This window comes from Argiope bruennichi, chromosome 7 (genome assembly GCF_947563725.1).
Source record: "Argiope bruennichi chromosome 7, qqArgBrue1.1, whole genome shotgun sequence".
NCBI classification, from domain to species: Eukaryota; Metazoa; Arthropoda; class Arachnida; order Araneae; family Araneidae; genus Argiope; species Argiope bruennichi.
In genome coordinates this window covers 19996606-20024303 of record NC_079157.1, presented here as the reverse complement: position 1 = coordinate 20024303, position 27698 = coordinate 19996606, and the positions used below count along the sequence as shown (strand labels likewise).

The 27698-nt window shown below is 30.4% G+C and overlaps 1 protein-coding gene across 2 annotated transcripts; it reads right to left on the bottom strand.

Annotated features, from left to right (window-relative positions):
- Positions 1-367: 367 nt before the first annotated feature.
- Positions 368-27698, bottom strand: LOC129976197 (uncharacterized). Of its 2 annotated transcripts, none has more exons than XM_056089646.1 (8): positions 27566-27698; positions 23836-24030; positions 19336-19524; positions 10024-10212; positions 8520-8711; positions 5298-5483; positions 1121-1306; positions 368-782 (listed from the first exon to the last, which is right to left on the bottom strand). In XM_056089646.1, the coding sequence occupies exons 1-8, from the start codon at positions 27599-27601 to the stop codon at positions 687-689; spliced, it is 1269 nt and encodes a 422-aa protein (XP_055945621.1). In that variant the 5' UTR covers positions 27602-27698; the 3' UTR covers positions 368-686. The 2 variants fall into 2 exon arrangements, with proteins under 2 accessions (XP_055945621.1, XP_055945620.1); XM_056089645.1 differs by lacking the exon at positions 27566-27698 and adding an exon at positions 27399-27508.

The following is a 27698-nucleotide window of genomic DNA, read 5'->3' as shown; positions in this document are numbered from 1 at the left end:
CAACCACCAAATGAACCTCAAGTTTCTAAGTCTTAATTCGATTAGGAGATTCTGTAATGAATCAGTTAATTATATTTGTTCTTCGTATTTATAGGTTTTGAGAAATAAATGTTTCATTTAAAAGTTATTATTAAAACTTAAATATAATAGAGAAATTTCAAGTTTTATTTAAGAAATGTTTTCAAATTCATGCAGCATGTAAAACAATCAGTTAATTGTATTTGATGTTCGTATTTATAGATTTTGTGAAATAAATATTTCATTAAAAATTATTATTAAAGATTTAATACAATAGAGAAATTTTATGTTTTATTTACTAAAGGTTTTCAAAATCATATAGCATGTAAAATAATTTTATATAGCCTTATCTGACACATGAATTTTATTTCTGATTAATATCATTACAATAAGCAGGTAAATGAATAACATGGGTAAAAGCATTCATTGTATCTCGTTTTTTAACAAATTAAAATGCAAGGTAAGAATCCATTGTCCTAACCAAAAGAGATCCAGGTAAAACTTTAAAAACATATGTGAGTAATTAATAAGCATGTTTCTGGTTTGAATATATTCTGTATTGCATGTTCATATTTATTTTCTTGAGAATGAATTTGATGGATGGGAACCATGATTTCATATCTTGATCAGGAATAGAATACCACAAAATGGGATTAAAAATTGTACAGTCATGCAGGAGACATGTACCTACGCAGAGCAACGTTCTTCTGATATTTTTTATGTATTTTTGCCATTCTGTCCATGATAATATCCCTGTCTTTTTCCTGAAAAAAAATTATAAATTTAATAATAATAATTTTTTAAGCCTTTTTATGGATGCACAAAAAAATATTTTTTTATTCTTTTATTTAAATTTTTTTGTTATAAAAATTTAGTTGACTGAAATATGCAAGTAAACAAAATATGAAAATTTCAGTATTTTCAGAAGAGGATTGAAAATCAATTGTAAAATATTTTTATGGCATGAGGCCTTGTGAAGTTATAACTAGATTTTAGGATTTCCATAGAAAAAAAAGACACGATTGTATCACCATAAAAATATATTTTAGTTCATTTAAAATGTTGATTAATTATATATTAAAATGAATGTGGAAATGCTTACTTTTCTGAAACCTCTATATGTAGCATACATTCCAGCAGGTATGAAAGGCATTATCACTAGAGAGAATCGCCAACCCATTCGGCGACCAATGCATGTTGCAACAAAAGAACTGTATATTGTCACCACGGGACCCAACAAGCACAGATAGCATTTTCGAAGAAATGGTACAGGAAGCATCTTGTAAAACTGAAAAGTGTAAAAAAAGGGGTATTTTAGTTAATATTCTTTGTTGATAAGAGAAATGATTAAGAATATATTTGTTAAAATAATAAACTCTTCAGAATCAAAGAAAATACATTTTACAATGATCATAACATGAAGTCAGTAAAAATGTGAATCTAGTAAAAATGTAAAGAAGAATTGTAAAAGTAATTTTAAAAACATTATCATCGTATTTTTTTGTTATTTGGTATCGCTTGTCTAAATCTCCTAAGGAACAATTCTTTTGTTTTTATTTAATGTCCATTTATAAATTCGGTTATTCAAATGTAAAAATCTAGGAGAATGAAATTTGGACATTTAATTAAGATATTTTCGTTTCTGCAAATGTTTTGACCAAATTCTCTTTCAGAAAGTACGTGCCAAATAGTCAGTGTATATGTTAAAATGATTAAAATTGGAACGAACTGCTAAATGATATTTAATATGACTATCATATACTAAATGTTAGATTTAGATGCATATTTGTGAATATAGTCAAATTTTGGATCAAATATGCTAAAAGTTTTGCTGCTTGATTGCTTATTTTTGTATAAAAAACTGCTTATTGTTGTATTGAAAGCACGCACGTTAACAAAAAACATAGGTACTAATGTAAATGATACTTTGAATTCGAACTCCACATAAAAATGATGTTCATTAAATTAGGATGTAATTAGTTAAAGTATTCGGAAATAACTTTATTTTTATTCTTTTCTTAAAAAAGATGGGAAAAATTAAAAAAGAAAAAACCAAAATATACAAAAGTGATTTTTTTTTGGCTCAAAACAGGTATGAAGCAAAAATCTTCTAGCTTAGACGCTTATGAAATAACTTGGTAAAAATTTTGTTGACAGCCTAAGAAATTTATATTTTAAATCCTGAACTAAGAAAATAAGCAGTAATTGTTATTTATTCTTTAAATTTTAGGACGAGACTGATAAATTATCATTTTTCATAATGTGCAGCACTAAAACAACTGTAAAATACTTCTAAACGAATACAATACTTATTCTCTATTTCGGGAACTGCAGAACATACCGAGAATTTATTTTAACAAATGTGAGAAAAAAATGTGCATTATATTTTAATTTACGACGCTTTTTTTATGCAAAAAAAAATTCTACTAAAGAATAGAATTTGAGAAAATAGCATCTAAAGATGTAAAATAGCATAAAAACTATGTAAATTCAAATATAAAAATCAGCAAAATTTCCCAAAATATAGACTTGAAAACCAAATTCTAACAGTTTTATAATTAAATCTGTTTCAACATTAAGAATATTAAATAAAGATGTTTCATAATTTGGCCAAAAAAATCGAGTTTTCAACGTAATGAAAGAAATTCAAAGGGTATGCTCGAACGTACAGAATCGAAAGGAACGCCTTTCCCTTCTTTTTCTTTCTTTCTCTGTCATACACTCTGTCAAGTAAGCTAATTGGAATCAGTTATGTATGCGTTGGAATTAAAATAGCTACATTACAGAGTTAGTTCAGAAATTTATATTTTTCAAGCTCCAATAAGCCATAAAAATATTTAAAATAAATGAATAAAAGGAATTTATTCTTATGTAAAAACTTGGTTATTCTTCCATATATTATATATATATATATATATATATATAAACGCTGATGCGAAGTGCGTCTTTACATTCTTTTGAAGATCTTATTTAGTCTGAAATTTCTTTGGATTTAAGAAAGGAATAGGATTGGGCATATCTTATTTTTAGAATTCACCATAAATTCCAAAATCACAATTTTGGTAAGCTAGTTGGCCAGCTCGTTATCTGGGTCTTAGGAGCGTCTGGGTCCAGCTCGTTAGGAGCGTCATTCACTCCTTTTGAATTGCACAATAAATACATTGAACAATATCTACCGTCGCAAGAGATTCGAGCCTGTCTCCATCCATGGAGAACGTGGCTTATATCCGAGTGATTTTCTTCAACTCCCTGAGTTGAGATGCGTTTAATTCCTTTTAGTTATATCAGCGTCCCATTTGTAAAGCAACCCAGGGTATTTTAGGAGAAACCTTTTAATTCTGAATCACGTTCAGATGACGAGGACGACCCTCCCCCCTCCCTGGCACAACCTCTTCTCCAAGCTTCTACACCACGTTAAAGGTCAGAACATTTGGCCTCGATGGATTTAACGTGTATCAAATCAAGTTACACAGCGAGTCTTCGGACGGCCAAGACTTTACCACCAGGCCAACGCAGCCTCTTTTCTGAACTGATGAAAGGGTTAAAAGGCCAAAGCTTTTGGACTAATAAGGAGCTTTAAAAGATGTTATGGTATGTGACTATGTTAGGCAAGAATTTGAGAAACACTCTAAAATAGTTATATTTTTGAATATTTGCATAGAAACGATTAAGAAAACATATATGAAACCAAAAATTACCAATTGAATAACAAAGTTAATTTAAAAATTAGGTAAAGGGCTTTCTTGGACTAAAAAAATTAATTAAAAAATTTTAGTTTAGAGGTTTACCAATTAATTTGCGTAAAATTTTGCAGAAAGCTTAAAAAACATATTACCTAGTTCCTGAATTTAAAATACATTTGCTTTTTAACGTAATTATTTCTGTCCACTCTATAAATATTGGAATCCATTGGAATGGCACATAACTAACAAAATTTTCAACATTTTTTAACGCATTGTGAAGCATTAAAACAATTGTAGAATATTCCTAAAGGAATAGATTTGCCGGTTCTCTTGTTCAGAAACTGCAGAACAGAGATATTATTGCACCAAATTTGAAAGAAAAAAACATGCGTTAGATTTTAACATATGACGATTTACATGATACAATTCTGCCAAAGATAAGAATTTCAAATAATAGCTTTTAAAGATTTTAAGTAGCCATAAAATGTCTATAAATGCAAATATTAATATTACATGTAACTTCCTAATAAATTGAGTAAGAAACAAAATTTCAAAAGTTTTATACAGAGAATTGTTCAAAATTAAATTAAAAATCTCCTATTTTCATAGAAAATCGACTTTTTTACTTAATCAACTACTTAAAAAAAAATTCTGTCTTTTGAAAATAAAGCTGGCCGAGTTATATAACTTTGTTTTAGACCATTTCGAACAAGTTCAAACGTCTTTATCAATGTGTATTTTAGAACAATCTAGATTTTTTTTTTTAAATTTCAACCAACATTAGCACCATAAGAACAAGAAATTTATACACTAAAATAGTGTCTAAAAATTGATCTTACAAATGCTGATGAACAAGAATTTAGTATTGCAGAAGCATTTAGATAATGAAATGGATGATCCATTGTGTTTACGGATAATATACCTGCACTTAATTTTGACCATAAAAAATCTACGTTCATATTTCGGGTTATTACCGGGAATTCTTTCCTCAATTCATTTCCTTAATTTCGTTTAAAAGGAATCTTTTTCCGGGTTACTAACAGGAATTTTTTTCTTAATATCGTTAACAGGGATTTCCCTGATACATTTTCCTACTTTCGTTTATCAGGAATTTCCCTGGTTCATTTTCCTACTTTCGTTTATCAGGAATTTCCCTGATTCATTTTCCTACTTTCGTTTATCAGGAATTTCCCTGATTCATTTTCCTACTTTCGTTTATCAGGAATTTCCCTGATTCATTTTCCTACTTTCGTTTATCAGGAATTTCCCTGATTCATTTTCCTACTTTCGTTTATCAGGAATTTCCCTGATTCATTTTCCTACTTTCGTTTATCAGGAATTTCCCTGATTCATTTTCCTACTTTCATTAAATGGGATTTTTTTCCGGGTTATTAACAGGGATTTTTTTTCCCAAATATATTTTCCTAATTTCGTTTATCAGGAATTTCACTGATTCATCTTCCTACTTTCGTTAAATAGGATTTTTCCCCGGGTTATAAACAGGAATTTTTTTCCTAAATATATTTTCCTAATTTCGTTAACGGGGATTTTTTTTTCTTTAACTGATTTCATTTTATGAAGAACAATTGTACTTACCTCATAGATCGATCTGCAGAGAAGAAAATGGCCTAATCCAGCTAGAAGTAGGAATATAAAACGCACCATAGATGCATCTTCCACATAGTGAATTGTGAAGCATGCAGAAGAGAATACGAGTGGCCCAGCTATCATGCCAGAGAAGGAAAGAAATATTTGCGTCTCCAAGTCAATATATCGCCGAAGCTGTTGAACGGAAAATTCAATCTGAATTTAATTTGAATTATTCACTTTGATAATTCAAATTAAATTGAATTAAACTGCGTTTTAAGTAAATTTAATTGGAATTAAATTGAATTAAACTGCGTTTGAATTAAATCTAATTGGAGTTAAATTTAATTTGAATTAAATGGATATGAATTAAATTTAATGCAAATTCTGTTTTAATTCGAATTAATTTCAGACAAAATTCAAATTAAATTAAAAAAGAAAACGTTTAATCTTATTGTCTTTGTACAGGTAAGAACACAAATACAAAACGCTAAACTTTCAAAATAATTAGTGAATTAAGAAGAACGTATTTGGATTAATCGGATATTGATCCAATTTTTTGAATTTCCTGCTAATTTCACCTACTTGTGATATTTGGGGGTGTATGAATAAGGTTTTCCTGATTATATGATCAAACAAAAATGCACGCATAAATCTAGATTGCATTTGAAATTATGTGGGTTATATATTTATAAACTATAGAACATTTAGAATAATTTGATGAAATTAGATATGTTATGTGAGAACATGTTTGTGTTTTTTGAATCTACAAAATGCACTGTCAGAAAATTGGCGATATATCGCTTTTGAGGCATCAATTTTTCGCTTTTATAATTATTTCAAAACGAGAAAGAAGGTTATCAAATTTAGCGTCTTATCGCCAACAAAAGGTACAACTTGTTGTGAATGTCCACCATGTAGGCGAATTTCTTGTCTGTTCGATAAAGTGCAGAGTCCTAAGAAGTTGTCGCCAGAAGAAGCACAGAGAAGAAAATAGGAATGAACACGATATAGCGAAGGGAATTCTTGAAAATTACACACACACACACACACACACACACACACACACACAATTTTCATAACTGGCAAATGAAGTTTTGGATCTCGAACGATTTTGAAATTAAAAAAAAAAAAAAAAAACAGTTTCCTAAATATCAACTCATACGCAACTTGATATTCCCGTGATTGTTTCAAACCAGTTCAAACTGGTTTGTCAATAGAAAAAATTCTGCAGTCGAGAAAAAATTTTCAGGACTCTATTTATTTTGAGATGCTCAAAAAAACATAGCTTTTCTACACATTGATGATGTCGAAATACGAGTTATGTTAGAACATGATATTTTTTATCTACGACTTAAAAAAAGTTTGTTTTTTTAAAAATATTTCTTTGCAGTGAATAATCTTATTTCATTCTGCTTATTTAAAAAGGGTGTCCCAAACTCAGCTCGGGATTTGAATTGGCCATCGTTCGTTGGCAAACCTAATAAATAAATAAATAAATAAATAAAAAAAAAAAAAAAAACATTTGGCGTCTGATAGTTTAGGGTTAGCAAAAATGAAGCGTTACACAAAAGAACAACGTATTTTCGTTGTTGAACAATATTTCAAAAATAGTGGAAGTCTGGCTGCCACAATTCAAATATTTGAGAATTAGCCCTCTAGATCGTGTGATTTAACACCATTGGCTTTCTTTATACGGATTATTTGATGCCAAAGGTATATACCAATAAAGCCACAAGCACGCGTGCTTTGAAGGAGGAAACTAAATGCTGCATCAACAAAATTCAGTTACACTTATGCAAAATGGTCATAGAATAAATTTAGACAAAAAAGTGCGCGTGAACCATCAAAGCCGTGGGTTATCCTGTGTACTCTACGACTTACCTTTTTTTGTACTTCAATAAATATAACAAATAAAAACATAACAATTTAAAGAAAATTTCTTTTATTTAATTCAAATCTTGCGTTAATACGTTGCTCTATCGTGCAACGCTCCATTTTTATGAACCCCTAACTATCAGCTGTTAAATGGCTTTCTTAATAGGGTTGCCAATACTTGACTGTACGAATGATGGTAAATTCGAATCTTCCGTTAAGTTTGGGTCACCTTTTATGATACTTACTTCAGGCAACCCTAATGAGGAAATTGTTTTTTCTGAAGATGATTCATGTGGCTTCTGGGAGCAGACTGATATAATATGTTTTTGCTTCGAGAGCGCACCTGGAAGCACTAATAGCGGGATTTTAACTTTTCAAATAATTCAATGCATATTGTAAGAACTAAAATTTTGTATGCTATCCTTAGACATGCTAAGACCCTTGATAATACTTATATTTGTTAATAATGCTATTAACTGTAGAATGAGTTACGTTAACTATTTTCCTGATTTCGTGAAGCGGTTTACCTAACTTAAAATGATGAACAATCAGCTCTCGTGTATTTATAGATACCCATGCTGTCATGTCAGGAAAAAAATTCAAAATTCTAACTTATTTTCTGACTGACCGAACTTTGTATCACTGTTTTTATTTTAATGTGTTCAATGCGGTTTGTTAATATTTCCATCCTTCACTTCAATACTATAATGCGAAACAGATTTTTAAAAATGCTTCATAATATCTACTTATTTTTTAATTTTTTTTTTCGAAATAACTGGCGATTCGTTTTTAAACATAACCTTATTGATATATTTTTTTTAAAAAACAACATGCACGATTTCTGTAAATTTTTTTATGTCGATAGAAATGTGCGAGTTTTACTTTGACTGATTGAAGATGAAATTATAGGAATTAGTGTATTTGAAATACTTATTATATAAGTGAAGAATTATAAAAAGAGCTTTAAAATAATACATAATAATAATTTGCTCTGCATGATCGTATCGACATTGCTCTGCATGATCGTATCGACATTGCTCTGCATGATCGTATCGACATTGGTTTACATGATCGTATCGACATTGGTTTACATGATCGTATCGACATTGGTTTACATGATCGTATCGACATTGTTCTACATGATCGTATCGACATTGTTCTACATGATCGTATCGACATTGTTCTACATTATCGTTCAAAATATCGAACGATTATTGTTCTTCATAATTGTTAGATATTGTTCTGCATTATTATTTCAGTATTATCCTATATACTGTATTTAAATGTATAATCAATTAATTCATAAAACAAGATTTCATGCATCAGTTTGAGGATTACTCAAAATATACTCACACAAGTAAGGGATCCGAAGATAAGAAAAGCGCCAAAGAATATACCGCCAACCATAAAAGTAATCCATAGCGAATGGAATTTGTTTATTGATCCATAAATAGTCAGAACTAGACAGCTTAAGGTAAGGACGCATCCACCCATCATTGTTTTAATCACTTTAAGTAGCAACGAACTTTTGTCTCTATTATCTGCCTGTAAAGATGATTATATCATTTATGTTTTCACAATTTCATATATCTCAAAATTATTTCTTAAATAATGAAGTGCAGATCAAGTGTTGTTAGTTTAGTTAGATTTTGATGTTATACCAAGAATTTTTTGGATAAATAAGAAGCAGATGTCATCCATAAAGAAAAGTGCACACGTCTTATTTCGCATTCACCAAAATTGCACACATATCTCCTTATGACTAAATGCTAGAAGTTAATAATTAAAGGACAAAAATTCGGCTGAGTGCATGAAGTGTGCTTTCAAGATAAATCTGACATGTCGAGGAAGGATTTATGATTATATGATGCTACTTAGTAGATGTACTAGCTGAGACAACTATTATTAGGGACTAGTGTGTGAATAGAAAAAAACGAAGAAAATGTTAAATACAAAAATATAGACATACAAATGCCTCGAAACGTTTTAACACTTTGTACTATTGAGAAGTAACAAGGTGCATAATTAAACAGATGCAAGCGCATGGACTCATTTGATTGCTAAGGGGTCTCATAATTTTAGGTTTGTTATAATTCCTAAAAATTGATTAAAGAAATTGTTATTTTATGGCTTTTATAATTGTCATCATTACCTAACAAAAATATTGTTACGAATATGTAATGATTCTTCCCAGCATAGTTGGTTCCACCATCGGAAAGAATGTTTTACAGTCATCCGTATTGGACGGAGTCCGTGTGTCGTGTCGGAGGTCCCGGAGCTTGGCGACAAACTTGACGACCATTTGGCGACTTTGGCGCCAAAATAGGTTATACCCGAAACATCGAGAATTTTCCCGATCTGTCCAGTAGGAACCGAGATACGCCTCGAACGTTCCTGATTGGTTGAGAGACTTCTAGTCCCGCCCCCTGAGACCTATAAAAGGAGGCGGCCGCGGCTGCCAGGGTGGTCGTAGTCGGAACCGATGGTAAAGAGCTGGCCTTCCAGAGATAAGCGGAGCAGCGACGGAGTGAAGCTAGTGCTGAACTAAGCTGTGTGCTACTGTCTGCAGTAGAGTCTGTTGTATGCTGCTGTTTGTGCTGTTTTGTATGCTGCACGTCTCGGCTGAAGATAATCGTCTTCTGTGCTGTATATTGTTGTCGTCTTTGTGCTGTCCTGTGTGTCTTCGTGTAAATAAACGTCGTTGCTTTATTTTCTACTGCAGCCTGGTGATTGAGCGTTCTTCACACCATATAACCCCACTATCCAAACGAACCTCGGGAAAATTCGTAACAATATATTGCTTTCTTTAGAATGACGAGTCATACTTAGCTTAGAAATGTAAAGGGTTAATACTTACTTCACTAAATCCTTCAGTGGCAATATTAAATCCAATAATCCCAATAAAGACAAATGGCAGCCAATAGAGGCAGTTTTCTTCATGATGCCGATAATAAATCAAGTAGGTGTCTGCGCATGCTATTAGTCCTGGTTCAAACATCAGATGACATAATTGCAAAATGGGTCTCCTATTAAAAATTGGTACCAACTGAAATAATAAAAAATTAAACTTTTTAAAAATAGGTTTCTAATCGTGATAAAAAATTAATTTGTTATAATCAAACAATGTGTGAAAACAATGGTAAAAATGTAAAGAGAAGATTGAAAAGTAAACCGATGTTTAATCATATTTATGTTTAAATTTTTTGAAGAAAGTTTAGGAATTTTAGTTGTGATACTCAATATGGCTTTACCCTTTAAAAGGGCCATTTTTTTCTAGTCATATTATGTTAAAATATTTTTAGGCTTGAAATTAGAATAAGAAAAAGGATTCATTTAGCTTATTAGATAAATTTAATTTGATTAATTAATTTGCTTAATTAATAATTAACAAATCAAGACACATCATTTTGATTGAGATAAAGAACTGAAGCCTCTAAATTTCTGTCTTTCTAAAAAAATTAGTCAGAACTGATGCCAACCTACAAAATTTCATACAAGGATTAAAAAATTTGGTGGGAAACATACTTTCCACGGCCCTAGAACGGGTTAAAATATTTATTCTACTTTATTCACTGTCTCATGTTTTTTTTTTTTTTTTTTTTTTTTTTTTACAAAATGGCATTTTGACAAAAATTCATAGCAAACTTATTCAAAGAGTTCAAAAAATAAATATTTTTAAATACTTTCAAAATTATTTCTAAAACATTTTAATTTTTGAGAAACCCTCTCTTTTATAAGAATTTCATTGAATATTTCATGTTACTATACAGCAGTACCGTTAGTTGTAATTTAATCGTTTCAGAACCCCCCCCCCTATCACGTGGAAAAAGTTTCAGTAGGTACCCCAAATACGTTGGCGCTTGAAAGTTTACTAACAGTTAACAGTTGAAAGTTTACTAACAGTTAACAGTTGAAAGTTTAATAACAGCGATATAACTGGATTATTCCAGAATCTTCAAATTACTAGAGTCGATACCTCAGACAGAAACTATGTAAATTCTGATGAATTGGTGGATCAATACCATTCAGTAAAATTTTTTGTGCCTGAATATTAATTTAATTAATGAAAAACCTGATAGACCATAGGCAATTAAATATTCATCTAAGACAGAAGAAATAAGTATATTCAATTATTTCTAGGCTACTTGAATTTACTAAGTTTCAAAAGCAATAATGACACATTCAGGGCGCAGTTTAATTTAAAATTAATGGCCCGTTTTAAAGCAACATTAGGAATATTTTGGAACGGACTTCGTAATGTTGAACTTCGGTCAGATGGCGAGGACGACACCTGAGATGGCACCCACCTCTCCAAACTTCCACACTACACCAGAAGAGGGATATTTTGCCCCGGTGGATTTTGCATGCACCGGACCCGCTCACACAAGGTTCTTCGGTGAAATTAGATCTCGAACCAGAAACCCCCTCGGTTCCAAAGACGAGACATTGCAACCAAGCCACCACGACCCCCCCCCCTATAGAGCGCAGCTAATCTTTATAAAATGGCCTTGTAGAGAATGCGGTAAACGGATAACAAACAACAAAAATTTCTGTTGACAAAATGAAAGACCAAGATAGTTTGCTTTTTCCTGGAAATATATTTTAAAAAATGATATTCTATCTCCTTTATGCAGAGAGAAAAGATTATAGTTGATGGTTAATTTCTCAGAGAAATGCCACAGGTACAAATTTAGAAAAGAGGAGTTGAAAAACAATTTTCAGCTCATAAATTCTTGGCAACACAGGTATCGAAAAGTTTTAATGGAATTACTAACTGTAGTGCGTAGGGATTGCAATACCGGGATACCGAATACCGGTATTTTGAGTCATTTGTACAATTTTGTAATACCGGTATTCACAAGTTTAAATACCGGTTTTTCGGTATTTACTAAAAATCTTTTAATCTGTCTTCACTACATGTTCTCGTGATAACACTTACATGTGGAAAAAAATTGAACTAAAAAGTATCTAATAGGGGAAATCCAAGCTCAAAGGTGAATACCGGAAATGCCCTTATCGTTTCGCATCTCACTCCTTTTATTGAGATGGAATCGTCGAAATGTAGACGAACAGTATGTGAATCATCCAAGAAGGAGGGTCAAAATTATCCTATTACATACAGCTCCGAGCAATACTGCACACGCGCAGGATTCGTAGTCTGATATTCGTATCTGTGAAAACAAGGTTGCAGTTGTGAAGAAAGTGCGTAATATTTCGATATTTTTTAAATTGGTGAATTTGTTATTCACATTGTATTTGCATATCATACTTTAGGGATCAAAATATTTTTCAGATTTATTATATATATACTCATAAATAATAACCCATAATAATGAAAAAGAATAACTTTAAAGAACATAAAAAATCAGTTGATAATACTTCGGTTTGGTTTCATTATTTATATGATGAAAAGAATATGGTGGCACAATGGAAAAAATGCTCAAGAGTTATTAAAGTGAACGGAGGAAGTACAAGCGGACTCCATACGCATTTAAAAACGAAAACATGATACAAATTTGTTAAAGAGGAAAGAATTCAATTGCGATAAAGATACAAATTTAAACACAGTTTCTAAGCCCAAGCCATCAGGAATTTTAGATTATTTTCAAAAACGAAAAGATAATTTGGATGAAACTATAAATAAAATGACAGCATTAGATGGTTTACCATTTCGAGTGTTTTGCACTTCTACTGAATTACGAAAATCCCTATCCGCCAGAGGTTTTAAAAATCTAACAACATCGATAAACGCTATAAGAAAAACTGTTATAAACTACAATAATGGTGTCCGCAGTTCTTTGAAACACGGGCTATTACAATTAAAAGTAAGTGGTGAAAAATTTAGTCTTACATTTGATGAATGGACACGGGTAAGAAATAGACGCTATTTAAATATAAATATTCATTCAGAAAAATTTTTTGGAATATAGGACTTACACATGTCTCGGGAAGTATGTCAGCCGAAAAATGTGTGGAAGTGCTTAAGTCTAAATTAGCGAAACAAGGATTATCCCTGAAAGAAGATATTGTATCCATAACGACTGATGGAGCAACATATATGAAAAAAGTTGGAAAGTTGATTGGTGCAAATCAGCAATTATGCTATGCTCATGGAATTCAATTAGGAGTAATGGATGTATTATACCAAAAAAATAAAGAACAGAAGAATCCAAATACTGTGATATAGAAACTTCGGATTCCGACTTCGAAGAGAGTAAGAGTGATATTGACAATGAAACTGTTGAAGAAGATATTGCTAATGAGGATGAAATATTAACCCATCAAGAATTGCTTCCTATAAAGTTTGAAAAATTGTTAAGATATTTAAACGTTTCCTTACAAAAAATACCATATTACAAAAATATATACTAACTGAAAATAAAACAGAATATATATTAATATTAGATTCTAAAACACGTTGGAACAGTTTACTCCTAATGATGGAACGATTTTTGAAACTGAGAAATCCAACACAAAAAGCAATAATCGACTTAAAACTGCAAATTTATTTTTCAGATTAGTGAATTTGACTTAATATCCAGAACTGTATCAGCTCTACTTCCAATAAAACTGGCTGTTGGGGCATTATTAGGGATTGCAATACCGGTATACCGGGATTTTTAGCCCTTTTTACAATTTTGTAATACCGGTATTCACAAGTTTAAATACCGTTTTTTCGGTATTTACTAGAAATTTTTAAAATTGTTTCTATACGTTCAGGGAACGCCAATATAGCAAAATAGTATATGTTTTTATTTTTATGTCTCACTAACGGGCGAAATTAATTAGACTGTGAATACAAAGTTGCATCGTACAATCAAGAGAAGTGATAAAATACTGTTTGACAACAGATTATAAAACCCTCCGCGCTTTTGAGCATGCGTTAGGATGGGTTTAATTCGGTAAAATAGGGGTTAGAGGAAAGATGAAAGGAGGAGATGTTTACATTTAACAATGAAGACTCACGGTTTTATGAGAAGTAAACATTACAGATAATTAGTAATACAGAGTGTCTTACTGTATTTACATAATTATAATGATTATAAAAATGAAAATGAAAAAAAAAAAGAAAAAGAAAAGAGACTAACCAATTTAAATCTGATCAAGTTTATAGTAAATTTTCTTTAATTTTTTTACCCAGGCACCTACCTACTTTCAGAAGAATTCGGCACAGTTTTGAAGATTATGAGGACACTAATGTCGATAGTAGGGATTGCAATACCGGTATACCGAATACCGGTATTTTGAGCTATTTGTACAATTTTGTAATACCGGTATTCACAAGTTTAAATACCGGTTTTTCGGTATTTACTAAAAAAATTTTTAAATTGTCTCCACTTTATGTTCAGGGATCGCCAACATAGCAAAATAGTATACGTTTTTGTTTTTATGTCCCCTAAAGGGCGAAATTAACTAATTAATGGCTTAATTGCTTAAATCTAAATGAGCGAAACATGGATTATCCCTGAAAGAAGAAATTGTATCCATAATGACTGATGGATCACCAATTATGAAAAAAGTTGGAAAGTTGATTGGTGCAAATCAGCAATTATGCTATGCACATGGAATTCAATTAGGAGTAATAGATGTGTTATACCAAAAAAATAAAGAACAGAAGAATCCAAATACTGTGGATATAGAAACTTCGAATTCCAACTTTGAAGAGAGTAAGAGTGAGATTGACAATGAATATAATGACAATGTAATTGTTGAAAAAGATATTGCTAATGAGGATGAAATATTAACCCATCAAGAATTGCTTCCTATAATTTATAAAGTTCGAAAAATTTTTAAGATATTTAAACGTTCCCCTGTATAAGATGACATATTACTAAAATACATACTAACTGAAAATAAAACAGAATATATGTTAATATTAGATTTTAAAACACGTTGGAATCGTTTACTCCTAACAGCACACATCACTATCTGAAGATTATATATTACATTGAAAAATTGCATAGTAGAAAGGCATATCGAAATAGAAAATGTCTTATGGTATTTACATAATTATAATGATTTTAAAAATGAAAATGAAAAACAAGAAAATAAAATAACTAATTCAAATCTGATTAAGTTTATAGTAAATTTTTTTAAAATTTTTTAGCCACAAACCTATCCACATTAAAAGAATTCGGTTCAGTTATCGAAGATTATGATGACACTAATGTCGATAGTGAAAAGGAATTGTCTCTTGAACAAAAATTAGAATTAGCGATAAATAAGAAAATTTCAACGAACCAAAATACAATACAGAAATCAGCTATATCCAAAACCATCCGACGAGAAATCGATTTATTTGAAGATGAGGGATTTAGATGTAAATACTTGGAAAAAGTATATCGCGCATTGCTAACAGTACCACTAACTATCGTAGATGCCGAAAGAGCGTTTTCGACAGCTAGTAATTTTTGCACAAAATTTCTTTTCAGTACAACTGATGCATTATGTATTTTTAAGATCACATTTCAAAAATTTGTATTAGTACCACAGACTGAATAGTGATATTTAGAATTTTTTTGTGATTTAAATAAATAAGTTGTTCCTTTACTTTTTTGTTATTCTTTATATACTGTTAAAATTTATAAGTTACAAATTATTTTTTGTAATTATTTACCTAAAACCCTTACCCTTTTGTAAATTATTTACCCTTTCTAATAAAACTGGCAAATAAAGCAAAGGAACACCTGTGTTTTCTTTCTTTTTCTAAAATTTCTAATACCGGTATTAAGATCTAAAAAATACCGAATACCGGTATTGAAATTTTGGTCCGGTATTGCAATCCCTAGTCGATAGTGAAAAGGAATTGTCTCTTGAACAAAAATTTAAATTAGAGAAAAAAAAATTCAACAAACCAAAGTACAATACAGAAATCAGCTATATCCAAAACCATCCGAAGAAAAATCGATTTATTTGAGGATGAGGGATTTAGAGGTAAATATTTGGAAAAAAGCATATCGCGCATAGCTAACAATACCACCAACTAGCCAAAAGAGCGTTTTCGACAACTGGTAATTTTTGCACAAAATTACGTTCCAGGCTTAATGACAGTACAATGGATACATTATGTTTTTTAAGATCACATTTCAAAAATTTGTAATAGTACCACAGACTAATTAGTTATATTTACACTTTTTTGTGATTTAAATAAATAAAATGTTCCTTTACTTTTTTGTGATGCTTTATATATTGTTATAATTTATAAGTTACATATTTTTTGTGATAGTTACACTCTCTTATAAAACTGGCAAATAAAACAAAGAAACATCTGTGTTTTCTTTCTTTTTCTAAAATTTCTAATACCGGTATTAAAACCAGTATCCCGGTATTAAGATCTAAAAAATACCGAATACTGGTATTGAACTTTTGGTCCGGTATTGCAATCCCTAGTAGTGCGATTACCTTCTGATTTTTAATCATAAGTAATGTATGAAAAATGAAATGTATGTTTGAAGGAATGAAATGTATGGCTTATGAATGTAATCATAAGGAATGCATGACAAAATGAGGCATGTTGCATTTATTTTTAACATTTTTTAATCTGGATAGTCCAATTACGAACTCTGTAGAGATTTCCACTTTCAGTGTGACATATCTCTCGCCGATTCAAATCCAATTCAGATTAATTCAAATTTTTTTAGTTACGTGTTTATAACACAATATGGGTTGAGCCTTATGGCTATATTATATATACTTGGCTTATTATATATATGGCTATATTATAATACTTGGGTTTGTTGCCCACAATTTGTTGATTATTGTTTTGATAAATTTCTTTGGTGTACATTATGTGTACGACATACAATAACCAGATAAAATTGTGCATCTTCTTCGATATTTATGTATATGAATTTCACTGAATATATGCTTTCTTCTCTTTCCTTTTTTTTTAATAAAGTAATCCGCAACAATCGTTGCCCATATCAAATTATCAGACTGTATTGACTTTGAGAAACTCTTTCTTACTCTTTCTCTCCCATAGATGAAAAATAGAAAGAGATTTCCCTCATTGTAATTTTTCGTTCCCTCCCGCCACATTTTTTCTGCTACACCAAATTTCATCTATAATATTATATTTCTTTCTATATACGTTTTTTTTTTAATCAGATGAATTAGCCTTTTTTTAAGCAGTGTTTATTTGGAAAGTTTAATTTAGTTTAGTTATATTAACGTCCCGTTTTAAAGCAACACTAGGGCTATTTTGGGACGAACCTCGTAGTCTTGAACCGCGGTCAGATGACGAGAACGACACCTGAGCTGCCATCCCCCTCTCCACGCCACACCAGCGAGAGGACGTTTGACATGACGGATTTAACGTCAACAGACCCCCTTACACGACGGTTCTTCGGTGAAATTGGGTCTCCAACCTGAAACCCTTCTGCTCAGAAGCCGAGACCTTACTACCAGGCCACCGCAGCCTATGTTTGTGACTATAATTGTGATTCTGTGCCAAATTTTAGTTTCCGTCGGTAGGAAAACAGGCGTCTAAATACAAATATTATTTTTGGGAAATATTAATGACAATAAGGATTAATCAAAGGAAAACAGCTCTCGGGGTTTTAAACTAAGTAAAAATGCTTTATTCACGGACCTCGTAATTTTGAACCGCGGTCATATGACAAATGCGACACATGAGCTGGTACCCCCTTTCCAGACATCCACACCACACCAGCGAGAGGAATTTATTTGAAGAGAACTACATATTTAAATACTTTTTCTAATTTTATGCAAAAAGGGGGGGGGTGCTTTTTTTTTTGGTGAGCGATCCAACATGATATCCTTGCGATAGTTCTATTTAATTTTTTTGTATTTCCTTTAATATTATTGTGTAGGTTTATTGCTAAATCAATACTTCAAAAGATTGCTCTCTTAAAAGATCTTGGTTATAAGGACAAAGATTGAAGAAGGTACTCAGAATAATATTCAGATATAGAATCTTCACAAAAAAATTGTAAATTCTGGCATGTGCATAAAACTATGCCATGTGGCATATGGTACATACATGGTATATAAATATGTATATCGTATTTGTATAAATATATATCATAACAAATTAAACATTGTAGATGTAACCTAAACACTACTTATAATTTCATTGCCAATAACTCTAATACACTGTTTGAATGTATTCAAAATCTAATTACCATTAATCGATTAACTGTATTAAATATTGTTTCTAAACAAGTGGCGCCACCTGGTAGTTAATTTTTAGACAATTTACTATAAGACCTAATAATATTTATAATATCAATTTATTTCTTTAGCCCATTAATCAAAAGTTCGGGCTTAGTAGTAAAGTAAGTAGTTTTTTACGATCCAAAAGTTTCGGCCGAAAACGGAAACAAGGTGCCGACAACGAATCATTCCACGGTTAGGTAAATCGGTCCTAAGTAGTATGCGCGCAACTTTCAGAATGTAAATACTATGCATAAGCCAAAATTGGTTTAATTTTGTGGGATATTTGATAGGTAATTACCACCTGATGTAATAATAGTAGATATATAAAATAATTATTATCAATCTCTAAAATATAAATCAATAATATTTATTTGTATTCCGATCATAGTTGCCGAACATCGTACTGTCTATGCCCGTGATATTTACGTTTTTCCCGATCATCGAACTTCGGGCTATACTCGTAATGGTAGGTTAAGGGGTTAATATTTAATTTGTAAAAGAAAAATTAAATATAGATATCTATTTTGGGCCTTACTAGTAAAAGAATGTTTCAACATCTTTTTATACACTAATTATTTGTGTATGTTTATATAGATTTAGAGAATTAAAGATACTGTTTACATTCTCTTAAATCTTTGAATACCGATTTATTTTACCATCAATTTATGCAGTTCTTATTGTTGTTTTATTTTAATTGTGAGAAGTTTTGGCGCAGAATAAGCTCAGAAAAGAGGGGAAAAAATAATTAAAAACAAAATTTGATTAATTCAAAAAACATTATTTCCTTTACTATCAGAGCTATGCTTCTACTTTTCTTTATAATAACGTCAGACACAAATCATCAGCACGAGTTAACGGTTAAATACCATCAAGATATAAAGGTTTATATTCTGAGAAACTTTCACGCACTTACATTTTTCTGAAAATTACCAATTTACTTTTACTTAATAATAGCACTCACACAAAGATATGAGAGCTTTATTCTACTTACATCATGAAAAGCTTTTATGCAAAAATAGTAACCAGAGGTAGCAACTGCGAGACAGGGAATCCAAATTTTATCTCCACTTTTCAAGCCTTCACTGAATGCGTAAATTCCTACAGAATAGGCGAGAGCTCCATTTGCCAATTCCCATGCTGACTGAATTCTATTAGTTTTAATACGCACTGAACAGTAATTCTGAAAAGAGTATTTCAAATTGGTGAAATAGAAATATACATAGTTATTGGAAGAAAAAAAATTGGTAACAATTTCATATAGTGTTATCTTTAAGTGTATGCGTTTTCCTTTTTAACCCTTATTATTCCACTGGTGTTGCTACTGTAATATCGGGTTGTATACATACGTAATGCTTAAAATATACACAATGCAGCTTTTTTTATATTGTCATTAACCCTTAACTGGGGACTTGCGGTCTGTGAGACCGCTAGCGATGGATTTCGGTCACCCCTATTCTATTTTTAGCTCATTTAAAGGGATTTACCCTGTAGCTTCCTGTTCTGTGACCTTTAATACATGTGCACTTTTTCAGCCGATTTCAGCGGATGCCTTTTAAAATAATTCAGTTATTTCTTTAAGCGCGGTCTCTAAGACCGCACCTCCCTGTTAGTGTCCAAGGCTTAGCAGATGGCGCTAAAACTTGGGCCCCGAAATATCATCCAGTTTACTGATCCTATTATGAAGCAGTGTTACAGACACTTTTAAATGAAGCAGAAAGTGATTTTAGTGATAAGGATAATAGCACAGAAGAGTTTTTCGATGAAAGTTCGCATTCAACTGATTCTGATATGTATGTTCAAACATAATTTTTCTAGTGATAATGTCTTTTGAAAAATTTATAAAATATATTAATATACCAAGAGATATATATACAGAATTTACAGGTTGATTTTTATACTAGTTCTTAACCTGTATATTTAAAATGCCCTAGAAAACCGTGCTATGAAAGTCACTCAAGCCCATAAAAAAAGGGGCAATTTTACCCATTGTCAATTTTTATATTTTTCATATAATTGTTAAATTTTACATTATATTGTCTTCTATATACCTACATATACTGTAAAAATAAATATGATTTAAAAAGTAAAATGTTTTTTCAAGAATATTATTTATTGTAACATGTAATTTGAGAAGAAAACGTATCTTCCAACGCATTTACTTTTTTCAATGATAATATATTTTGAAAAATTTCTAAAACATATCTATATATCAAGAAAAATATCTGCAAAATATATTGACAATTTTTCATACCAATACATTCATTAGAAAATTTAATTTGAGTATAAATGAAATGCGGTTTCGTAGACCGCACCTCCCCAGTTAAGTCCTAAAATTTCACCTCCCCAGTTAAGGGTTAATTTGGTTTGCAGCCAGAATTAATAATTAAAATCGCCGTGAACATTATTTGAATAAAAAATTGAATTTTATATATTTTATAAGCCTAAAGTATACGTGCAACCAAATAGCGCTTAGCGAAATTCTGCGAAAGAGTCTAGGATAGAGCAATTCCAGTTTTCATAATTTCTGCTGAAACCTCAAGCCAGTCGTGAAACTTTGTCGCTAAAACCACATCCAGTAATTGAAACCTCTATACAGAATCCTTATCCCATGGTGAAGTCTCGCAAACGAAACTTTAGTATTTACACAATATCATGCTAAAATGACTTGACTGACATCTTAGCATTGCTACATAATTATTATAACCATCCATCAACAGGAATATTTATATAAAGACATTTTTGAGAGGTTAAAATGAAAACGTAGTAAATTCGATTTCTTCTCATTTAGACTATTTTAGAGTATACTAAATAATGTGCAAAATGAGTTGCTGATCTATTATTTATCTACTTTTTGTAGAGTAAAATTAATACATTATTCATTTAAATAATTCAATAATAAAAAGAAAGTCATGAAATTAAGTTTTTTTAAAATCATTTTGCTAACAATAAATACAGGAATCTAAGACATTATAAGGGATACTTAAAGGATAAGTATATGGTACTGTTCATCTTCGAATTCTAAAACCCTCGCGCTTTACCACATCCTTCAAGAGAGTTTATTTAGTCAAAATAGGGGTGAAAGGATAGATGAAAAAAAGGAGTTTACATTTAACAATATGGTGAACTCGGATTATTCACGGATTTAGGAGAGGATTCAACGGTGAAAAAAAAGAAAGAAAAGACTTAAATCCGGTCACAGATTTAAAAGTGAGTAACTCTTAATTTAAAGGATTTTTATTTACTGTAAGGGGTCGACACTATAAATGCAATGAATGAGTGAAAAATTTCTGATTTTAAATTTATTAAATTAAAAAAAAATTTAAATAAACATTAAATTACAATCAATTAGTGGAAGATTTCTGATCTTAAAATTATTAAGTTTTTTTAAAAAATTAAATAATAAATTTTTTCGAATAACAATTTTTTTTGTGTTACAACACTTACTTTTATTTGTATTCAATTTTTTGATAACGTTTTGAGATTAACAACGGTAGATAATCTGTCACATTTAACGATATTGTATAAAATATTCTTTGTGTCACTCTTTTCTTGCCTTTTTAACTAGTCATAAAATCAGTCAATACGCAATTTTGAATTAAAATGAAACGGTACTGTCAGAAACGGTAAAAAACTCGAAAAAAAAAACTGAACTAAAAGTTATTTAATGAGGCAGAAATCAAGGTAAAAAATGACCAAGAATTCTAGAAATGTGTTCTCCTTTCAGTGTCGTACCCCTCGTTGACAAGGGGTAACCTCGGGATAGTGAAACGTACAGTCATTTAACATGAAACCACAGCCAAATGAAAAATTATGATGTCAATTCCTTGAACTGCTTATTTATTTAAATACCCTAATCTGACGCTGCATTTTATTTTTGGCATGCATTGTTACTATCATCCCTATCAGAATGGAAAGAATTTCACTGATACTCAAGTGTGTCCGAATGATTTTTGCCTTTTAAATTACTATTTTATCATAAATACAGATTTGAATACCAAAAATCTAGTACATTAATGCACGAGTCTGTTATACTATGCAATCATAAGTGGATAATATTATAAAGGCTACTAAACAAGGCATAAATTATTGAGCTAATGCAATATCTTTATCATCTATAAATATCTTATCAATCTATATCAAGTATATTTCAGATGTATAGAACCACCCTTCCCCCACACGTGAATTTTACGATTGCTCAGATTTTTATTTTGAGAATCTCGCATATGAAAGATTTATTTAAAAAGAATAGCTCATAGTATATTCAACAAAATCGAATATGCATTTTGGATAAATTTTTCTTCAACAGTTAGACAAAAATTTGTACATAGATACAATTTTAATAACGAAATCAATACTAATTTCCTTTAATCAGGATAATAACATTTTAAAGTTGTTGCGCTAATGTGCATGCGGATACGAAGATCAACATATGTGAACGCTTAAATGGATTGGAATAAAAATTCCAAACAGATCAGCAATTAAAATGTATACACAATGTACAAAATTTTATTCATCCAGAAATTTGCATTTTATAGTTATGTTCATTTATATTCGGACAGCTTAATAAATTTCCTAGCATGGATTTCACTAAAAATTGTATACAAACAACAAATTTGTATAATTTGTATACAATCTACAAATTTGTATACAATATACAAATTTGTGTAATCTACAATCTACAAATTTGTATATTAGTTCTTAAATTTAATTTACAAATCCAAAGAAGTAATTTTATCGTAGGCTAGACCGGGAACGTCATATGAACCCTTTCCATTATCATACGTTGTTGACCGGGAACATCAAACGACGACTTTCGATTACCATACGTTGTTGACCGGCAACGTCATACGACGCCTTTCGATTACCAGACGTTGTTGACTGGGAACGTCATACGACGACTTTCGATTACCAGACGTTGTTGACCGCGGACGTCATACGACGCCTTTTTATTACCATACGTTATTGACCGGGAACGTCATATAAACTCCATCGTTTACTATATGTATTTGATCAGTAACGTCATATGACGTCCTTCAATAACCATTCGTTGTTCATCGGGGAAGTCATATAACGTCCTTCGATAGCCATTCGTTGTTGATCGGGAACGCCATATAACATTCTTCGAAAACCGAATGCAATTGATCGGCCTTTCGAAAAATTCGCTGGTCACACACCTTAGTTCTTACAAAAAAAAACCCGTCAACAATGCATTAATACACAAATCTCGAAATTTACATACCAAATTTCATGAATTTAACATGTTTACAAAAGTACGGAGATAGATAAAAATTTAAAATAATCTGTTCTTTGGATTTTGGAAGTTCTCATATGTAGAAATGGGACGTTCCATCAAAATATTGATTTTGAATATTCTTAATGATTTTCATATAAGAAACAAAATATTAATCGATGAATTAACACATGAAACTCTGAAGTAAAGGCATTTTTTTTATCTATGCCTAAATTTTATGAAAAAAGAAATGAAGCTCACTTCCTGCATAATTTTGAAAACATGATAAGCTCCACCAATGGCAATTGCAAAATACATGAAGGGTAAAATCCTGTATGTTGGATTATCATACGTGTAGGTGGTAAGAGCTGTGCCACCAATAATTTGGACTCCTGCACACATCAGTTCCTTGAATGAATGCCCGAACTTAGGTAATCGAAATGAATCTCTAGCAGGCTAGAAAGGAAAAAAGAAATATATATAACGATGTGATTTTATTTAATTGACTATTTTCCCATTTCCTGTCACAGAATTGTAAACAGATTATTTTAATTGAAAATATTTTAAATTATATTTTAATACAGCAAATTCAATGGTGGAAAAACTCGAAAGTTTCTATATTTTTAAAATGCAGTCCAGTTATATATATTTTCCAGGAAAAGTTCCCTTGCAGCAATTTACGGTTTTAGTTTCTGAGTTGCAATCTAAAACAAGCCTTTAAGTTTGTACCTAGATATATTATAGGATGAAAGAAGGAAAAAAGAATTTCATGCAATATTTTTGCGTTTAAATAAAATGTCCTTTAATAGTAGAAATGAAATAGAAGTACAAAATTCCAAAAAAAAAAAAAAAGCACAAAAGGAATTATGAGAATTGCAAGGAATTCCATTGCAGAAGATTTTTAAAATAAGAATTTAGACGATTTATTTTAAAGCGCAGACCGGCAGTTAAAAACTGAAAAAGTATATATATTTTATGTTTGTATTCACATTAAAAATAAAATTGTAGTGTCTTATTAGCAGTAAAAAAACTGAAAATGTAGAACTAAATTAAAATCTTTAATAGACATTTTTATTATTTTTAATTTAACATTTTTCATTAAATAGTTGTAGTTCATATACAACCCAACCATTGTAAAAAGTAGTAAACAAACCAGCATTAGGGTTGCTAGAAAAACGTTTGGTTGCCATATTGGTGACAAACTTGGAGCGAACACTAAACTGCACTTCAACCGGAAATGCTTAAATTAAACTGTTGTAGATATTAAAAATGCCTGCATAATGAGATATAAAAGTAATAAATTAATTAGATCAGAAGTAAATTTTAAAAAGTGCTAATTTAATTTTTTTTTTTTTTTTTTTTTTTTGAAATTTTATAGATATTTTAGCAATTATATTTAAGTAAATGTTACATCGGAGGGAATAAGTCGTCAAGATTTCAGATTAAATTTTGCATTATCTTCATCATTATTTTTTGAAAACTTTTCGGTGTTTATAAAAATAAGGTTGTCAAAAATTTTTTATTATTTTTAAAATCAGTCGGAATATGAGAAAAATTTTTTCCTAAAATCTTACTCTACGATTTCAAATATCATAATGATTGACTTTCACAAAAATGTCGCGAACCAATTTTAAAAATCTATAAATGTTCTACAAAAATATGGCACAAAATAAAATATACATTCCAATAATATTAATATTTCCTTTATGCAAAGTAAATATTAATATTATATTTACTTTGCATAAAGAAAATAATAAAATGGACTAAAGAGAAATTTAATTGTATTCATTAGACATCAAAGCATTCATTAGAGACTTTTTCCAATGCATTTTGCTGCACTAAGTTATATCTTAAGTTGCATTAAGCAACATTAAGTTATATTTCCAATGTTTAGTTTAAGTTCTAATGTTAAACATTAAGTTATGCTTTGTTGCACTAAGTTATGCTTTGTTGCACTAAGTTATGCTTTGTTGCACTAAGTTATGCTTTGTTGCACTAAGTTATGCTTTGTTGCACTAAGTTATGCTTTGTTGCACTAAGTTATGCTTTGTTGCACTAAGTTATGCTTTGTTGCACTAAGTTATGCTTTGTTGCACTAAGTTATGCTTTGTTGCACTAAGTTATGTTTCCAATACATTAAGTTCCCTATTTCTAATTGAGATTTTTTTTTTTAATCAAGAGCTATTTAAACATTACTTTTTCTCAAGTCGATTCCCTCTCGGTATTTTAGTAAAAACATCTAGAACCACAATCTTCTGAAATTGGCAGAACTCAAACATTTACGGTGTAAACATGTGTTATGTCAAGATACTTTTGTCACATAAGCGACAACGACGTACTACACAAGTCAGTAGACAAATCTCGCTCGTTAAAAAGTTCGCGATCCATCTACTGAGATTGCTTGCTGAAACACAATCTTAGGTCAAAAATTAATTCATTTTGTAAATAAAATTTTTTTTTCGATTTCTGCAAGATACCGAAAAATTTGAATAATAACTCGCTGCTGTTATAGTGAACTGTTTCGCACGCTCACCTGTGAATTTCTTGCCACTGCAAGTGGTTGTGCATCGAAGCAAAAATTTCTGTTACATTTTTCAAAATGATTGATGGAGAAATACGTTGTAAGGAACGATATAAGAAATTCCCAGAATATATCGAACAGAAAATGCTATGAATTAATATACAATTGAGAAATCAGACAATTATTTACAAAGTATTCTCATTGCTGCTGACAGATTGCTTTTGAGACATTCAGTACATAGTATGGAAACAGAAAATAAAAATTTAAAATACTTTTTAAAATAATAGCAAAAGAAACGTATTTATTGAAAGCATTTGTCAAATTCATTCATATATAAAAGTGAAATTTTCTAGGATTTTATTTTTTTCTCAAGAGACAAAGGACATGCCGATAAAAATTGATAAGATTCAAATCTCGAGTATGAAAACTCTTATAAAGATAGGTAAATCAAACCTAAAGCAATGTTTTTAAATAATCACTCATAATTTTACATTTAACTTGTGTACAAAACATATATTTAACTTTACAATGCGAGCGTGTACAAATCTCGATAGCAAGATAAAATTTAATAAATATAAAAATATAAAAAAGAACAAATATAAAACTGACACCAATAACACTAAACATACCGACATCTCACAAACTCATTGAAACCATTATTTGACCGCTCGCGGTATTTTAGTGTTAAAAAGATTGTTGTTATATTTAAGACTGATATTCAAATGATTTTTGTGCTCCGATGAGCTTAGAAATTATTGAGGATAAACTTTATCTATGTACTTTATCTAGAAGTATCTATGTACAGTATTTCATGACTAAAAGTCGAGCCGTCTTTCAAAAGAGCATTCTGAACAATTTGCAGTTTATGAATGCTTTCATATTAAATTTAGAAATGTTAATCCCTTGGCATACGAATTTACTTAACATCCTAATCAGGTTACACATCCTACATTGGACATTTATTGTTATTTTGATTCTTATAATTACTTTGAATCTTATAACAATATAAGGGGCATTTTAGAAATTGAAATGGACCTTTACAGTTTAAATACTTAATTCCGTCGCTAAGTTACAGAATTGAAACTAAAAATCCAGTAATTAAATGCGCGTGTCAGACACGTCATAGTATTCGAAGGGTTTAAAACAGATGGAACATTTCCTTATAGCATGAAAATCAAATTGAAGTTAAACATCTCTATATATAAACTATTTTTTTTAATTCTAATAATCCTACATCAGATCTTATTGCAATTTTATATACACAAAGAAATGAATACAAGGTTTGGATTAAAATATTACTCACAAGTTGATTTTTCGTTCGACATGGAAAAATATTAATGGATAAAATATAACTTAACATCAATACAAATCTATTAAATTAAAGCTTTGAGCAACAAATTGGAAGCATTAAAGTCAATATTACCAAAAGGGAATGATTGGTAATTTTAAAATATATCGTAGATTACTCACAAATTTAAAGAATTTTCTGTCTTTCCACGAAGACATCGTAAGAAAATAATAAATCTTCGATTTCCAGATTTGCAAATGTATGGATATTCTGATATACTTTTCTGTTAAGACGTATATTTTCAAAAGCGTGCGC

Coding starts and splice junctions, on each gene's coding strand:
- LOC129976197 (XM_056089645.1), bottom strand. CDS start 27,455: ATGTTAAGTTATATTTTATCCATTAATATTTTTCCATGTCGAACGAAA. Junction 8,712..10,023: donor CCACTGAAGGATTTAGTGAA/GTAAGTATTAAC, acceptor TCATCTTTACAG/GCAGATAATAGAGACAAAAG. Junction 5,484..8,519: donor TCTTCGGATCCCTTACTTGT/GTGAGTATATTT, acceptor TCCGTTCAACAG/CTTCGGCGATATATTGACTT.